Here is an 18110-nt window from a genome sequence, read left to right as displayed (position 1 = left end):
GAGGGAGGGAGGAAGAAAGGAAGGAAGGAAAGAAAGAAAGAAGCTTGATTCCGGGGCTTCAGCTGGGGCTCTTCAAGTCAGATGTGTTCCAGAGCTGACCTGCTGCTGCTGGACCCAAAGTGCAATCCCAAATAGCCATGCACATACACCTCTAACCTAGGGGCTCTCAGGACTCAGCGGTCATCGGGAGCCCAGAGTCCAGCTCCGCTAGATCCCAGTGCTGCCCACTGAGCCCGGACACCCAGCGAAGAGGGCGATGATTGTCTGCTCCGTCAGTCCGAGTGGGCACGTGGGAGCAGTCGCCGGACCTCCCCCTTTCCCACTCCGATCTAAGGGCCCCTGAAGGATATTTTCACCCATTGCTCTGGTCGGTGAGGCTGTCACTCCTCTCTGAGGAGGTCCTAGGAACCAGAAGGACTCAGAAGCTCACGCCCCGCCTCTCACATCCCACTCACTGACTTTCCTTCCAGGCCCTCCCCATCCCCACAGGCTCCAAGGCCAGTGTCCTAGTGCCAGGTCCGTCCCTACAAGCGACACCGCCCACAACCAGGCCCCGCCACCGAGCCGCCTTCCCAGGTTCTCAGGCCAGCGCCAGGGACTTTCACTGGGGATCTCGGGGCTGCTCAGCTCCTGTCTCCTGCTGTGCTGCTACGGTGGGGGTGGTGTCAGAGCTAGACAAGAGGTCTCTGGAGGACGCCCTTTGGCAGGCTCAATACCTGGGCAGCTCTGCATGACACCACGAGCTAGACAAGGTCCCGGTGGCCCCACAGCGAGAAAAGCTTCCCTCGAGGGTCCTCTCTGATCCCCACAGAGGTTTCACAATGTTTCTTGTCATCAGTGTCCCCACGGTGTCTGCGGCCCCTCAGCAGCGCCTGACACTATCCAGCTTTGATAATTGATTGCACGGCCTGAATGAATAAATGAATATATAAAGTGAGAGCTCTGGCAGAAACCATCCCCAGGCAAGGAAGGATTCAAAACAGTTTCAGTCCAGAGAAGACCAAAAACCCAGAGTCAGGCTGTGAGCACAGTGCACTCAGGATGCTGGGAAAGGCCAATGGGTTTTAAAGGCCAGCCTGGGATACACTGCAAGACTCTCCAATGCCCAAAACCCATCCTAAAGCAAACTCCAAGAACCCAAACACAAACATTCCCAAAATGGACACATGCAAGCACTATGTTTTAAAATAAAAGCAGAAATCTGAACCTCTTGAGCTCTCAAAATTACCAGGTGGGCTCTCTGGAACAACGGGAGGTGGTCCCCATCGCTGAGGGGTTCACTGTCCTAACTGGTGAACCACAGACCTGGGCGCTGAGGGAAATCAGTATGGTGAGTTCCCCAAAGGAGTGACAGGGCAAACTATGAGGAAAGATGGCCAGAGGGCTGTAGTAAGGGCGGGGCTGGACAGAGCCACTGTGTAGAAAAAATTGAGGTTGGAAAATAGGCCAAGGTAGATGAGGGGCTGGAAAATGGGGCCACCAGGTTGTGACAGGACTTTTTGTTTTTGTTTTTCCAGACAGGGTTTCTCTGTGTAGCCCTGGCTGTCCTGGAACTCAGAAATCCACCTGCCGCTGCCTCCCAAGTGCTGGGATTAAAGGTGTTCGCCACCACTGCCCGGCTGTGACAGGACTTTTCTGAGTGGTTTCACTCAGAGGTGAAGCTGGGTTAGAAGGAGCTGAGGACACTTTTCTGCTCATTCTTTGTTGGATTTTGTTTGTTTGTTTTTGTTTTGTTTTTAAAGACAGGATTAGAACTCACTATGTAGCTGAGGATGACTTTGAATTGAGACATCTGTCTCCTTCTCCAGAATACTGGGGTTGCATGCCTGGTGTATGCACTAACACGGGGGATTCATGCGTGCCAGGCAAACATTCTACCAATTGAGCTACGTCCCCAGCCCCTTGAGAACATTTCTGTTGGGTACAATCAATGGTATCAATCAGCTGAGGAAATGCTTTGACTCCCCATTGATATGGATCTTCACTGAGTTCTGTTGGAGTAAAAATACTTAGAGGCATTGTGAACAAGACACCTGCCACGCAGGCTGGTACCCTCCCCATTCTTCCCCAGTGACACTCGCCTTGGGCATCTCAGGTACCTTGGACCTCAAAAATCCCTTGGTTCAACTAGCCCCTTCAGTAGCCATGGCCTCGGCTGGTCCATGACTGCAGTCACCCTCCCTCCCTCCAGCCTCTACCCTCTGTTTACATCCATAAGTGTCCCATCTCTTTACACCTGCCTCTTCCCTTTCCATCCCTGTGACCCTCTTGGTTTGGGTGCTTATGACCCCATAAGACAAGATCACTTCCTGACATAATTTCCATTCTGCTCACTTATCCTGTTACCTCTGCTGCCACCAGCCCCTCCCCCAGCTCTTATTTTACCCATGGGAAAATCTGGGTGCCTCTTACCACCGGCTGGGGTGGGGGCCGATCTCCTGCCACACTCTTAGGTGGTGTTAGGCATCCTTATTTTCTCCTTTACATGGGAAGCCTGTGCTGTCCGTTCTCTACACCCAATTCTTGCTGTCTCTACCTCTGAGCCTTTTTTCCCTTCCATCCAGAACTTCATTCCCTTCCACCTCTACCCTGGGAATTCTACCCTCTTTTCCAAGGCTTGGTTTCAGATGTCAGCTTCTCTAGAAGCCCCCTCAGCCATCCTAGGTGGAAGCATCTCCTTGCTCCTGTTCACACCATTGCTACCTGCCTCTCACCCCCATGTGGCTGTAGCCGGCTCTCTCTGAATGCATGTTGGCTTCTTAAAAAGTAGGATACGGTGGTTGTTTAAAAAAAAAAAAAAAAAATTCCCCCCAACATCTACCAGAGGGCCTTGTGCACAGGAGGGACTCAATCGATTACTGCCTATTGGATCGGCTGAGAATTGCTAAGGGCAGGCTGCTCCAGGCTCGCTTTCTCTCTAGGGGCTCACACAAGCTATAGTCACAGGAGGGCTGGGAGGATATGTGACTGTTTAAGGTCCTTGGTTCTTACCCTGTGCTTACACTTCCTCAGATTGGAGTAGCAGAGGCATCTAGAGAAAGGGATTAGTAAGCATGCACATCCCCAACTGAGAGAGAGAGACAAGAGTCCCCAGGAGTCATTCCCCCCACCCCCACGTCCGCCAGTCCCCTTCATCAGCAAGAGGAAGCCCCTAGCTAAATCTGTGAAATGACACTAAACTCAGCATGGGCTCCTGGATTGGATTCTGGAACAGAAAAAGAACATTGGAGGAGGAGCTGGTGGAGTCTGTATAAACCTAGAGTGTAGCTAACAGCAGTGGACCAGTGTTTATTTCTGGCTGCCCACGGCTTGGAAGATGCTGACAGTGCAGGACTGGGGAGCACATAAAGGAAATTCTGGAGTCTCTTCACAGTTTTCCTTCTACATTTAAAATTATACCAAAATTTAAGTTTATTTTTGCAGAGAGAAATTCAGACCAGAGCCTTATATGGTGGCTGGAGTCTACAATCTCAGAGGTTGTTTCTATTGCTGTGAACAGACACCATGACCAAGGCAATTCTTTTTTTTTTTTTTTAAGGATTTATTTATTTATTTTATGTATGTGAGTACACTGTACTACACTGTTGCTGTCTTCAGACACACCAGAAGAGGGCATCTGATCCATTACGGATGGTTGTGAGCCACTATGTGGTTGATTGCTGGGAATTGAACTCAGGACCTCTGGAAGAACAGTCAGTGCTCTTAACCCGCTGAGCCATCTCTCCAGCCCCGACCAAGGCAACTCTCTCTCTCTCTCTCTCTCTCTCTCTCTCTCTGTCTCTCTCTCTCTCTCTCTCTCTCTCTCTCTCTCTCTCTCTCTCTCTTTTTTTTTTTTTTTGGTTTTTCGAGACAGGGTTTCTCTGTGTAGTCCTGGCTGTCCTGGAACTCATTCTGTAGACCAGGCTGGCCTCAAACTCAGAAATCCGCCTGCCTCTGCCTCCCAAGTGCTGGGATTAAAGGCATGCACCACCACCGCCTGGCCAAGGCAACTCTTATAAGGACGACATTTAATTGGGACTGGCTTACAGGCTCTGAGATTCAGTCCATTAACATCAAGGTGAGAGCATGGCAGCGTCCAGGAGGGCATGGCTCAAGAGGAGCTGAGAGATCTACATCTTGTTCTGAAGGCAAAGAGAAGACTTGTCTCAATGGCAGTTAGGAGGAGGGTGGGTCTCAAAGCCCATCCTCAGTGATACTTCTTCGAACAAGGCCATACCTCCCTATAGTGCACTCCCCTGTCCAAGTAAATACAAACCACCACAGAGGTTGAGGTGCTCAGCTAGGGAGATCTCACGTTTAAAGCCAGCCTGGGGTACAGAGCAAAAACCTGTTTCAAAATAACCTCAAGGGCTGGAGAGATGGCTCAGCGGTTAAGAGCACTGACTGCTCTTCCAGAGGTCCTGAGTTCAATTCCCAGCAACCACATGGTGGCTCACAACCATCTGTAATGGGATCTGATGCCCTCTTCTGGTGTGTTTGAAGACAGCTACAGTGTATTTATATATATAATACATAAATAAATCTTTTTTTTTTTTTTTTTTTTTTTTTTTTTTTTTTTTGGTTTTTCGAGACAGGGTTTCTCTGTGTAGCCCTGGCTGTCCTGGAACTCACTCTGTAGACCAGGCTGGCCTCGAACTCAGAAATCCGCCTGCCTCTGCCTCCCAATAAATAAATCTTAAAAAAAAAAAAAAAAAAAAAACCCACCTCAAATTTAGCCCGGCACATGCTTGTAATCTCAGCACTCAAGCAGCAGAGGCAGGAGGATCTCTGTGAGTTACAGTAAGACTCTAGCTCAAAAAACAAAACTGAAAAAATTCAAATGTGAACTTTAAAAAAATTTATTCTTGTTTGTTTAGCGAGACAGGGTTTAGTCAGAAACAGCTTGTAATATTTCGGGGGACTGTTTGTTGAGAAGAAACTCAAACCTGTATGTTTCTCTGTACCTGGTTGATCACCTCAGGGCTCTCGGCTGGTTAATTTTTACTACCAACTTGACTGAATTTAGAGTTTTGGTGGGAATATACATCTGAGCATGTTCGTGAGAGATTTTTTTTTTCTAGATTGAATTAATCGAGCCCCACCTTAGCTATGGACAGCACAGGTCTATTGCAGAGGAAGGGAGAGGAGAAAACTGGCTGAAGACCAGCAATCAGTGCTCTCTGCTTCTCTCCAACACTGAGCCAAACAGTCCCCTCTGTACTAGTTCCTGTCCTGTTGCTGTCATAAAATACCCTGACCAAAGTAGCTTAAGGAAGAAGGTGAGGTTTTTTTTTTTTTTGGCTTATGGTTTCAGATGGTCAGAGTCTATCTTAGGGAAAATGCATTGTGGGAAAAACAACAGGAAGCTGGCTGGTCACATTTTCATTTATACATCAAGATGCTGAGAGAGAAGGAGAGAGAGAAAGAGATGGGGGAGAAAGAGGGCAGAGAGGCAGGAGAGACGCAGGGAGAGGGGAGGGGGGAGAGGAGAAAGTAGGGCAAAGCCCACCCTAGTGTCGGGTCACCTCTAGTAAGGCTCCACCTGACCTAAAGCTTTCTAACTTCCCCAGTCTATCAAGACACCAAGAGTTCAAACACCTGAGCCCAGGAGGAGCATTTCTCACTCAAAACACCAGTTTCAAAGTCTTACCAAAACACAGTCCATGGGCCATTGACCAGTGTGGGATCTCAGGGTCAGGGGGTGGGGGGTGGGGGAGGTTGTGGTTTGGTCCCCGAGACTCTTAGATGTACAAACAGAACCAAAGTAACAGGGACAAAATGCATGTTTGTGATGGTTTGTATAAGCTCAGTCCAAGGAGTGGCACTGTTAGGAGGTGTGGCCTTGTTGGAGTAGGTGTGTCACTATGGGTGTGGGCTTTAAGACCCTCATCCTAGCTTCCTGGAAGCCAGTGTTCTGCTAGCAGCCTTCAGATGAAGATGTAGAACTCTCAGCTCCTCCTGCACCATGCCTGCCTGGATACTGCCATGTTCCTACCATGATAATAAAAATGGCCTGAACCTTGGAACCTGTAAGCCAACCCCAATTAGATGTTGTCCTTATAAGAGTTGCCTTGGTCATGGTGTCTGTTCACAGCAGTAAAACCTTAACTAAGACAATGTTCCTCCATCTTTCTCTGCATCCTTCAGATAGGATTGCCTGACTGAAGTTGATGATGATGGAGGCAGGATCTTAGGCACTCAGTTCACCGAGTAGCACTGAAGGCTCCTGGGTAGGGTCATTTTTTATGACTTTGTCTTCAAGTTTATTGACTCTTCTGTCTTCTTAGGATATTATTAAATCCATTCAATGAATTCTCCCTCCCCCATCTCCTTCCCTTCTCTCCCTCTTGCTCCGGCTCCTGCTCACTCCAGCCCAAAGGTTTTTATTTATTTATTATATGTAAGTACACTGTAGCTGTCTTCAGATATCCTATAAGAGGGCATCAGATCTCATTACTGATGGTTGTGAGCCACCATGTGATTGCTGGGATTTGAACTCATGACCTCCGGAAGAGCAGTCAGTGCTCTTAACTGCTGAGCCATCTCACCAGCCCCATTCAATGAATTCTAAGTTTCAGATATGGCCTCAGTTCTAGATTTGCCTCTGGGGCCGGCCCTGCACTCAGGAGGCAGGATAAAGAAAGTGAGGAAGAAGATGATGAGTTCAAGGCCAGCCTAGGCATCTGTCTTAGTTAGTGTTTCTATTGCTGTGATGAAACACCATGACCAAAAGCAAGTTGGGGAGAAAAGAATTTGGCTTACACTTTCAGATCATATCCGTCACTGGAGGAGGTCAGGACAGGAACTCAATCAGGGCTGCAACTTGGAGGCAGGAGGTGATGCAGAGGCCATGGAGGGGTGCTGCTTATTGGCTTGTTTCTCATGGCTTGCTCAGCCTGCTTTCTTATAGAACCCAGGGCCACAAGGCCAGGGGTGACACCACCCACCTTAGGCTGTGCCCTCTCAAACTGATCACTAATTGAGAAAACCCCTTACAGCTGGATCTCATGGATGCATCTCTTCACCTGAGGCTCTTTCCTCTCGGATGACTCTAACTTGTGTCACGTTGATACACAAAACCAGCCAGTACAGTATATATAGCAAGAGTGCATCTCAAAGCAAAACGTATCTGGAATCCCGGTGATAAATTTTTGGGGGGTAGCACTTTCTTTGAAATAGCCAAGGAGTGATCCCCAGGTGCCACCTGCCTTATTTACCTGTTATGTCATAGCTACTGTAACCATTCAAGGACAGAAGAAAAATCCCATGAACAATAAACAATTCTGCTTTGCTTCTATTTCTTTGGGAAGATTTTCTATCATGTCCTTTATTGTTTAAAAAAAAAAACAACAACAACAAAGTAAACCAGACAGACCCATCTCTTCACAGAGCTGATCTCACGGGAAGAAAGTCAGAGGAGGTTGGCTGTTCTGGATAAATAGTTACAGGTGTTACCTGGTGCTGGATGAACCTCCGTTCAGGGTTAAGGCCCAGGGGACTGTTGCCTGTCCAGCCAGTCATTTTGTACTATTACTAATGCTACAAGGAAAATGTCTCATGTGCTGTACTGCCGTTGCTGGGAAACGCTCTCATACTAGTGTTGATAGCACGTTCTGTTGGTAGCATGTTCTGTGCTTTGGTGTTTCTGGAAACCAATCACAATAGAGGTCAGTTAGAACTGCTTTGTGTAGTTGGCCACAATAAGCTTGGACCTGAACCAAACACCCAGCAGCACTTCCTGCACCTGTGTACGAGCTTTTATGGTATTTGCCTTTATAAGGTGTCCCAGGGATGGACCCCAACATAAGAGAGACACCTGCACCAATATAAGAAGCCATTTGGAATAAAACTTCCAGTTTTGAGTAGGAGTCGAATAAGGTTTATGTTCCCAAGACCTCCCTGATAACTGACATCCTACTTGCCAGAAAGAGACATCCTGGTTGGCAAGTTAAGACATGAATGTTAATCAAGGCAAGTCCCCAGCCACCGTCGAATACCCCAACCAATGAGAACAGGGTAAATGTACAACAAAGACATGTTCCTAAGGAAATCCCCTATCCCTAAATCCTGATTGGTGGAATAACTTGGCACAGATGCTTGTGGATTTCAGACTTAAAAAGCTCTATAGGATTCTAGCTGGGCATTAAAGTTCAGCTCCTGAGTCTGGACTGCATCCCTGGCAGATCAGTCTTGGGGCCTGTGTTCAAGAACCCAGCTCTGATGCCAGGCAATGGTGGCACATGCCTTTAGTCCCAGCATTTGGGAGGCCTGGCTCGGAGAAAAAAAAAAACAAAAACAAAAACAAAAAACCAGCTCTGTTCGACTGAGATCGGAGTCTGAGTGGTTTGTACAGTGATTCCTGGACCCCGACACTTAGAAACAAACAGAAAATCAGATAAACTTTGTAAAAGGCAGGGGGAATTTGAATCTGGGATGCAGATCAGTAGATTCCTTGCCTAGTGCTCTCGAGTCTAGTTCTCAGCACCACACACAACAGCAGCCATCAGCCATCTAATCCCAGCAGTTGGGAAGTACAGGCCAGAACATCAGAAGTTCAAGGTCTTCCTAGGCTACATAAGTTTAGGGCTAGCCTGGGATACAGGAGCCTGTTAAACCTGAGGACCCGGAAGAGACAAGATCAAATCAACGGTTGTACAATGAAAGCAAGCTGCATTTTGGAGTACACCAGGGACTGGCCAGAGGTCTTATAGGAGAGAGAAGGTATTCACAGAGGTGAGAGAGTTGCCTGTTACACATTGTTAGGTGCAACAGAGAAGAAACAAGAAGAAGACACATCATGTATGTGGGTGTTTTGAGTTTACATCGTTTTTTCCAGACAGGGTTTCTCTGTGTAGCTTTGGCTGTCTTGAAACTCACTATGTAGACCAGGCTGGCCTGGAATCCTGCCTTTGCCTCCCTAGTGCTGGTATAAAGGTGTGTGCTACCACTATCACCACCACTATCACCACCACCACCACCACCACCACCACCACCACCACCCGGCCCAGAAACAATTACAAATAGAAAACTTAACTCTCAAAGACTTGAAGTTACTCTTTAACTACAAACAAAACCTTTAACCTGCACAGGACAGAGACGAACTTATTCTTAACTGTCTTAACTGTAAACAGAATCTTTAACCTGCAAGTTATAGTGTTCTTATTTTGGTCTCTCATTAACTTCCAAGGTATATTGTTCCTGTATTGGTCTTGCAAGATCCCATCTCAAAAAAACAAAACCTTGTGCTGTAGTGGCTGGCAAAAGCCTTAAACCCAACCCAAGCAATTTGACAATCATAGGGAGGTGGATCTCTGTGAGTCTGACACCTGGCTAGTCTACAGAGTGAGTTTCAGGCCAGGCCTACAAGGTAAGACCTTGTCTCAAGAAAACAGAAACAAACAAACAAACAAACAAACCCAAAACGCCCAGTAAAGCCTAGGAGCTGAGAGGTGGAGCTTTCAGCCCAGCACTGCAAGGCACTGGGTTCAATTCCCAGCAGTGTTACAAAAACTAAAAAGGAGAGGGGAACTCAGGCACAGTGTTCCAGCCACTCAGGAAGCAGAGGCAGGAGGATTATTTGAGGTGAAAAGATAGAGGCCAGTCTGAACAAAATAGTGAGGCATTATCACCCCCACCTGAAAAAATAGACTGGAGAGATAGATCAGTGCCTCAACAATTAAGAGCACTGGCTGCTCTTCCAGAGGACCCGGGTTCAATTCCCAGCACCCACATGGTGGCTCACAACCATCTGTAACTCCAGTTCCAGAGGATCCAATACCCTCTGCTAACCTCCAAGAGCAGCAGGCATGCATGGTGCACAGACGTGCATGTAATCCAAACACTCATAACACATAAAATAATCCTAAAAACCATAAGACCATCTCAATTCTGTAACTTTCTTTACTCCTAGTTCCTGCACCAAAGAGAAAGAATAGCACCAACTTCACACAAATCATTGTGCTGACAAATGTGTATCACATGTCCAGGTATGTCCTGCGGGTGTCCTGCATTCTGTGCGTTCATAATTAACCCAGCTAGGCTTGCATTTTGTGTGATCGGTTAGGCAACATTGACCGGCGTCTCCAATTTCCACCATCTGACGGAGGAGGGCGTTTTTCTTTTTGTTCCAATCTTGTTTAGAAAAGGTGCCATTCAGACCACGCCCCTGCCCCTGTATTTCTTCGAGCGCTCACCCTGGCATGGCTGGTAGCGTTGTTCACTCCCTGGTCCCACACTCATTGTTAACTGTTCTTGGAAATAGCTCCGTTTTGCAGTGCCAGCGATGGGTATGGTTTCATCCTTCCCTCGGAGTGTGCTGCAAGACTGGTGAGGCGATTCTGATCCTTAGGCGATTCTAGTCCTGACTCACCGCACCTGTGTCTCATCCCCGAGGAGGAGGCCTCCAGGATTGTTTACCATCCACACCCACAGAAAGCAAAAGTCCTGCTGTTGAAAACTTGTGGGTGGAATCCTGCCAGGCCTCAGCCTCCTGGCTCCAACTCAGGCACCTCAGCAGGCCTCCACAGCCCAGCGCTTTCCTGCAGGCCATTGCTCAAATGCTCCTGCCTCGGACCAATTTCCCTGACCTTGTGGGTTTGGCACCACGGATCCTCACCAGCCACATAGGCTCCTCTCCTCCCAAGGCTTTCTGGGTAGCTAAGGGGCTTGTTATGGCCACGTGGTTACCTCCTGTTTGTTAGTTGCCTGTCTTTTGAATGTCGGCTCTCCCAGGGCAAGGGCTGTGTTTTCTTCACAGTTGTGCCACCAGCCTGAGATCACGCCTGGAACGTAGCAGGTGCTCAGTAAATATTTGTTGAATGAATAAATGTATGACTTCTCTGAACACGTTGGACCCCTTCACACGCCTGTGCCTGGGCATATGGTATCTCTTCAGCCTGGAAGCTGAACTGTTTTTATGGATGTTGTTACCTATGGAATACACACCTTCGATGTGTGTGCTTAACTCACAGAACTCTGTGTGTGTGTGTGTGTGTGTGTGTGTGTGTGTGTGCGTGTGTACACTGACCCTTCCCACCCACATAGTCACAAGAGTGGGCCCCGAAGAGCCGCATTTATATTTTGTGACTCTCACTGGACCGCACCAGTCACCAGTGTCGGCTACCTGACCCTTGGATCAAAGTCTCTGTCCCAGGAAGAGTTAGGCTTTGTATTCCAGTCTTAACCTTTCTGAAGAAAATAAAAGTCACCCACTCCACCTTTTTAAAAAGAAGCTGTGGTATGACCATTATCTACCTTTATAGGCTACATGCCAAAGGGAAACTAAGTCGAGCATTCAGAGGGCAGAGCATAGAAAAGCTGGGCTCAGGGCCCACAGGACGGCCCCTTTCTTCAGCCGTAGAAAGGCCCCTTCCCTTAGGAGCCTCTGCAGGGAACTGCCCATTGCTTGCTCCGGAAGGCAGCTCTCAGTAATGACCAGCAGGTACAGTGATACAAAGGCCCAGCCCTTGCCCTTGGCTCGGGACACACAGAAGGGTAGCCCTAATTTCAAAGCTCCCCGCAGTCTGTGAAGATGGAGAACACGGGCTGTGTGCACCTTGACCTGCATCTTCCTCTGGCTCAAAGGAGCCCCAAAGGTTTCCCCATGCCCATTTCACAGATGCAGATTCTCTGAGAGCTGAACCTACCTCAGACCTAAGGCGGAGAGTTGCTCCAGGAGGATGAAGAAGTAAAAACCAGAGGTCTGACCTCACCAGGAATGATGCCCTTGTTGGTCCTGGATAAACGAACCTTTACTAAAGAAAGGCAGCCCAGGGAAGGACCTTCAGCTTAGACACAGCTGCCCCCAGCTCCGTGGTACTCCACTGTACTGGGGCTGAGTTGTGAGGGCCCCTGCCTATCTGTGGGGCCCTCTGGGAGGGACTGCTGCGGAGCCCTGCGGGGCATTAAGACAGCAGCTGCTCAAGTGCTCCCACCTGTCACCTGGCTTCCTGCTTCCAAAGAGTGCACAGCCAGTTCTCCTGTAGAGCCTGGAAAAGCCTCGGGCTGAAGGCAGCAGATGCTCAGAGGTCCTCAGATGTGCCCCAGAAACATATTGCATCCTCGGCTCTCTGCTGTCGTTTAGGAAGCAGGGGTGAGTGTGTCGCTCCCGGGTGAGCACAGTCCCCTGCTGGCCTTGACAAGTGGTGAGAGGCTGGGGCATCTGCGGGTCACTTCATGGTGTCCTCGAGTTTATCGGTCTGAGACTGCTGCTGGAGAGACCTCAGGGCCAGTTGCTTTTAGCTGCTATTTGCTTTCCCAGTGTCTTCCAGCCTAGTGGTTTTGCCTTCATTTGGAGAGAAAGGCTGTGAGAGGCTTTGCTCTCTCTACTTGAGTGAATAACGCTGGGAAAGCCTATGGGTGAGGTTTTCCAGATGTGCATGGTTTACGGATGCGTTGGGGGTCTGAGAATCTACGGAACAGGTTTTGTTTTTAAGCCCTGGCTCCGGCATCTGGTATGGACCTGTGGGCTGTAGAATCAAACTGTTGAAGCCAGACAGGTGGTTAAGGCAGGGCCTTTATGAACTGATCAGTGTTTTTAAAAATTTTTTTTAAATTATGCATCCTGGGGGGCGGGAGGGCAATGTGCATGTGAGTCTCGGTGCCTGTGGAGGCCAGAAGCTTTGGATCCTGTGGTACTGGTTTCTGAGCAGCCACATGGGTGCCAGGAACTGAATCAAGTGGGTGCCAGGAACTGATTTGGGTGCCCTGGAAAAGCAGTATTTGTTTTAAATCACAGAGCCATCTCTCCAGCCTGCCTTCCGTTCTCTTCCTTCCTTCCTTCCTTCCTTCCTTTCTCTCTCTCTCTCTTTCTTTCTTTCTTTCTCTTTTTTTTCTGAGATTGAAACACAGTCTCACCATGTACCTCTGGAACCCTCTTTGTAGACTAGGCTAGCCTTGAAGTCAAGAGATCAACCTACCTCTCTACTTTCTCAACACTGAGATCAAAGGTGTGCGCACCACCACCCCCAACTGGATTTGTGTTGTGGGAGTGGTTTGGACTGGTTATAGAGAAAATGGCTATTGTTCAAAGGACTCTGGGCACTTCTGCTCTGCCCTACTCTGTAACTCAGCAAGAAGGGCTTCCCTACGGGCTGCCCTCCAGCTCGCTGGCCCAGCTCCTACAACAGGAAACAAATAAACTATTCTTTATAAAATACTAATTGATGCTATTTGGTGTTAGTGAAGACAGAGCTTCCAAGGGTGGACACATGGTGGCAACAGAAGGGACCAGGGCCTCCTGTGATTTCTATCTTCTCTGCCCCAGAGTGGAGTTCCTCTCCATGCAGCTGGGAAAGGTGGCAGGAGTAGCATGAATGTCATATCAGCCTCTCCCAGAGTGACAGCCCCTCTCTTAGGCCTCTGGGGAGAGGGGCTCTGGCTGGCAGAGTACACACAGTCCACAGAATGAATGGAGCTGTGCAAGAGAGGTAAACAAGGTGTAAAGTCTATCCTGGGAGGAAAAGCCCAGCAACTAGTCAATTACCACAACGGGAAAACCTCAGACATGTCAACCACATCTTAAACAAGCAAACCCCCAAAACTACCCGTCCCCCCAAAGCACCGATATCATGTTATTACTACCTTCAGCATCTTACTCATTTGTGTGTGTGTGTGTGTGCTTATTCCAGCTTGGACTAGACACTGTCTTAGAAAAAATAAGTATGTCTGGTAGTGGTAGCACATGCCTTTAATCCCAGTACTTGGGCGGCAGAGGCAGGCAGATGTCTGAGTTCGAGGCCAGCCTGGTCTACAGCCTGGTCTACATAGTCACCTCCAGGCTAACCAAGGCTATATCGTGAAACCCTGTTTCAAGAAAGTAGATTGACGCTAAGATGCCCTGATGCCACTTGCTTTTCCTGTGTGGAATCTATCTCACAGACACACCTGCTCCCAGCAGAGCTTCCGTGCTGCCCAGGGTATGTTGAGTGCCAATTGTCAACTTGACGGAACAGGAAACTCCTTGGGAGATGGCCTCTGGGCATGCCTGTGAGAGATTATCTTGATTACTTTAATTGAGGTAGGAAGCTCTGCCCAGCATGGGTGGTACATAGTCCCTGACTGTGATGTTGGACTGTGTAACTGGAGAAAGGCAGCGGATACATTCTTAGCTCTCTACTTTCTTAGTAAATACAATGTAAGCATACAGTCTCGGGCTGCAGTCACCTTGCCTTCCCTCTGCTGCAAGGCTTCTCCGCCCTGGTAAACAGCATCCCTCTGGAGCAGTGAGTGAAAGTAACTCTCCTTTAAGTCATTCCCCCCCCATCCACCCCCCCACCCCCCCACCCCCGTCTTTTTATCCCAGCAAAATAACTGAGCCACTCACCTCTTGATTCTTGGGCTCTTGTCTCTCTGTAGCCTGGGTGTCGGGGACAAGTCTGCCTCTGTCTTCACACTTGTGAAATACTGATAAGAATAGGTTCAAGGGCAAGAAACTGAAGCAAGAGAGCTGAAAGAGCCATCTGCTCATTACAGCTTGTATACTACATTTTTTTTCCAGAATAGCTGGGGCTGGCTCTGGGTGCAGAGGTAGAACACTGCCCAGCAGGCACAAGGCCCCAGGTTCCATCTACAGCCACACGTGGCAAAACACATAAGAACTGGATTCTTAAAAAAAAGCATAAAAAAACTTTATTTAGCTGGACCGGGGTGGGGGTGGGGTGGGGTGGGGGTGGGGCGGCTGGCTCACACCTTTAATCCCAGAACTCAGGAAGCAGAGGCAGACAGATCTCTGAGTTAAAGGCCAACCTAGTTTACAGAATGAGTTCCAGGACAGTCAGGGCTACACAGAGAAACCCAGTCTGGAAAAACAAAAACAAACAAAACAAAAGCTTTTTTGTTTTGTTGTTGTTTTGTTTTGTTTTCCAAGACAGAGTTTCTCTGTATAGCCCTGGCTGTCCTGGAACTCACTCTGTAGACCAGGCTGTCCTCTGAAGACCCCCATACTCGGGAGACCCTTCCTCAAGCCTCCGGAATCGCGACCACCCAAAAATCACAAGAAACCATACCTGGATGCAATCAGCAGAGGTTTATTAGGGGAGGAGCCGGCGGTCAAAAACGACAAGCTCTTTAGCTCCAAGAGCAGGGTTTTTGGCCACGTGTGGTGGGATAAAGGGTCTTTTATAGCATGGGGTGGGGGGAGGAAGGCATTTTCGCGCGCTTACACATGATTGGTTGTTTTACAAATTTTGAACATAGCACTGGGAAGACCAAGGGAGGGGTAACCAAGAACAGTGGAACATTTCAGAGAATCTAGCCCAAATGATCTAGAGTCATGTGAGATCACTCTGCACACTCATTCTTCTCAAAAATGTGGTTTTCACCATGCTATTGTGTCCTATTCTGCCATTTCAGATTACTATCTTTACTTTTTCCGGCTATAGGGCTATGGCCCCACCTAGGTGATAGCATCTTTATCTGTAGTCAGGAATGCCTTCCTGCCTTGGGCGAGGCTTGGGGAATGTAATCCAGCAAGTGTCCTTCACCTGGAATGTGAAGGCCTGAAATCTTATTTTCAGTTCCGAGTTCTGTAAGGCGGAAAAATCTACACATATTTCATAAAATGGCCTTTATAATTTTTCACTCTACACTCAAACTCAGAGATCTGCCTGCCTCTGCCTCCCAAGTGCTGGGATTAAAGGCATGCCATTATTCCCCCCACCCACCCTTCTTACCTCCTCTGCTGCAGTGGTTGGGGATGAGGCCTGTAGGGTGGGGACAGAGCAGGCAGAGCCAGTGGGAGGCCGAGACAAGGGCAGTAGAAACAGTCACAGCCCCACCTGCCAGCCCACTGGTGACCTTGCCAACGCCCTGGGCACTGACATCCTCAATATCGTTTTCCATTCAGCTCGATTGCTGAGCTGTTCATCACCTGCCTTGATGCCCACCCTGTCTAGTATCTTCTTGGTGTCTTTGGCACTGGGAGAGGAGCTGCTGCCAAGAGCAGCCAGCAGTGGTGGCTCACGCCTTTAATCCCAGCACTTGGGAGACAGAGGCAGGCGGATTTCTGAGTTCGAGGCCAGCCTGGTCTACAGAGTGAGTTCCAGGACAGCCAGGGATACACAGAGAAACCCTATCTCGAAAAACAAAAACAAACAAACAAAAAGTAAGTTGTAAGGGCTGGAGAGATGGCTCAGTGGTTAAGAGCACTGACTGCTCTTCTGAGTTCAATTCCCAGCAACCACATGGTGGCTCACAACCATCTGTAATGGAGTCTGATGCCCTCTTCTGGCATACGGGTATATATGCAGATAGAGCCCTCATATACATTAAATAAATAAATCTTTTAAAAAAGTTGTAAGGAGATATTTTTATCACTTGTTTGTTTTGGATTTCTTGAAGCATGATTTTTCTATGTAGTCCTGGCTGTCCTGGAACTCACTGTGTAGACCAGGCTGGCCTTGAACTCACAGAGATTCACCAGCCTCTGCTCCCCCAGTGCTGAGACTAAAGGTGTGTGCCCTCATGCCTGCCCCCCTTTTATTATTTTTTTCCTTTTTCTTTTCCCCTTTCTTTCTTTTCTTTTCTTTTTTTTTTTTTTTTTACGGTTTTTTCAAGACAGGGTTTCTCTATGTAGCCCTGGCTGTCCTGGAACTCACTATGTAGACCAGGCTGACCTCCAACTCACAAGCAATTCACCTGCCTCTGCCTCCCCTGTGCTGAGATTAAAGGCATTCCCCACCACTGCCTGGCTCCTTCCTTTTTTTTTTTTTTTTCTAAAGTAAACATTTAAGCTCAGCCCATTGACAACAGAGAGGGAGACTTAGGAGAGCTGAGCCCCTGTAAGAGGGGAAAGGCCAGTCTCTTATCACTGAAGCAGGAATTAGACAAAGTATGTAAAAAGACTGTTTAGAAGGGCATGTGTAAGTGAGAGAGAGGGAGAGAACACATGTGGAAATCAGAGGATAACTTCTGGGAGCCAGTTCCATCCTTCCACCATGGGTTCTGGATTTCGAACTCAGATTGTCAGGTTTGTGCGTCAAGCCCCTTTACCCGCTGAACCATCTTGTTGGCCTTCATGGGGAATCTTTAAAGCATGAGAACCAGGTACTCCCTCAGGGACATGGTGCTGGAAGCCGCATTAGCCCCTCACACTAATGAAGACGCCTGAGCTGTGTGACAAGGAAGCAGGAGAGACTCAAGGCCAGCTAGGAGAAGGGACAGGCTCACCAGCTTTGAAGTCTCACCATCTTCTTGTGGGTGTCTGCTTCAAAGGGACTAACAGACACACCCTCAGTACGGAGAGGGGAGGAAGTCACTGCCTGGAGCCACTGTGCTGACTCCCACACAGCCTACTCCCACCCTTGAGAACCCCCCACGCACAGTTCCACATGGCCACGCTTCCCCAGGCACAGGAGCCTCGGGGAACAGCACACTTGTAACAGTGCAGACACAGACCTCCTGTTCTTAGCTTGTCAAGTGAATTCCCCAGAGGTTTCCATGCTTTTGGTTGGCAGAGCAAAAGGAAACAAGACATTGCTAATGTATTCCATTGTCTTTCTGGAACAGAGAGTGCCCCCAGTGTGGTTCCGAGAAAGAGCCAGACAGAGAGCCAGAGTGTGTGTGTGCTCTGTCTCTGTCTCTGTCTGTCTGTCTGTCTCTCTTACACACACACACACACACACAGTCTCTCTACATAGCCTTGGTTAGCCTGGAAATCTCTATGTAGACGAGGCTGGCCTGGCCAAAAACTCACAGAGATCAGTCTGCCTCTGCCTGGGATTAAAGGTGTGGAAGAAGTCAGTGCCTCCTGGGAACCTGAGAGCGCCTGAATGAGAGGCTACACACTGCGTGTCCATTGGGGCAGCCTCCAACCTCAGGCAGCACAGGCTGCACACAGAACCAGTGGCCTTCCTCTGCCCCAAGCCTCCTTTCATTGCGTTGCGATGAAAGTCAGGCAGGCCCCGCTGGGACAAGCAGAACCACTGGGTAGAGAGATTCTGGCAGAGTGTTCCAATTACTCTCCAGATAAATGCAGATTCTCCCTAGATTTTCTTACGATAAGTACTTTGCAGTGAGAAGTAGGCTGAAGAGGCATAGCTGCGGGGTGGTAACTGCATTTGATCATCTCTGAAACTGGGGCTGCAGGATGAATTGATAAAAATAATTTAGTACTATCAAAGGCTGGGGGAGGG

At 48.6% G+C, this 18110-nt stretch overlaps 1 protein-coding gene across 3 annotated transcripts in view; it reads right to left on the bottom strand.

The window, feature by feature from the left end:
* Serhl2 (serine hydrolase like 2) overlaps positions 1 to 12871 on the bottom strand; it is a 29230-nt gene extending 16359 nt beyond the window's left edge. The window contains exons 1-3 of one of the 3 annotated variants that reach the window (XM_076911730.1): positions 11625 to 12804; positions 10173 to 10760; positions 717 to 908 (exon numbers count right to left, since the gene is read on the bottom strand). In XM_076911730.1, coding sequence (XP_076767845.1) covers positions 717 to 732 — 16 coding nt within the window. In that variant the 5' untranslated portion in view covers positions 733 to 908; positions 10173 to 10760; positions 11625 to 12804. Of the gene's footprint in view, positions 1 to 356; positions 546 to 716; positions 909 to 10172; positions 10761 to 11624 lie in introns of those variants that run through there. The other 2 variants (XM_076911728.1, XM_076911729.1) reach the window with 2 other exon arrangements.
* Positions 12872 to 18110: the final 5239 nt, after the last annotated feature.

This window comes from Arvicanthis niloticus, chromosome 13, assembly GCF_011762505.2.
Source record: "Arvicanthis niloticus isolate mArvNil1 chromosome 13, mArvNil1.pat.X, whole genome shotgun sequence".
Taxonomy (NCBI): Eukaryota; Metazoa; Chordata; class Mammalia; order Rodentia; family Muridae; genus Arvicanthis; species Arvicanthis niloticus.
The sequence above is the reverse complement of the archived record's forward strand: the minus strand, read 5'-3'. Positions and strand labels throughout refer to the sequence as shown.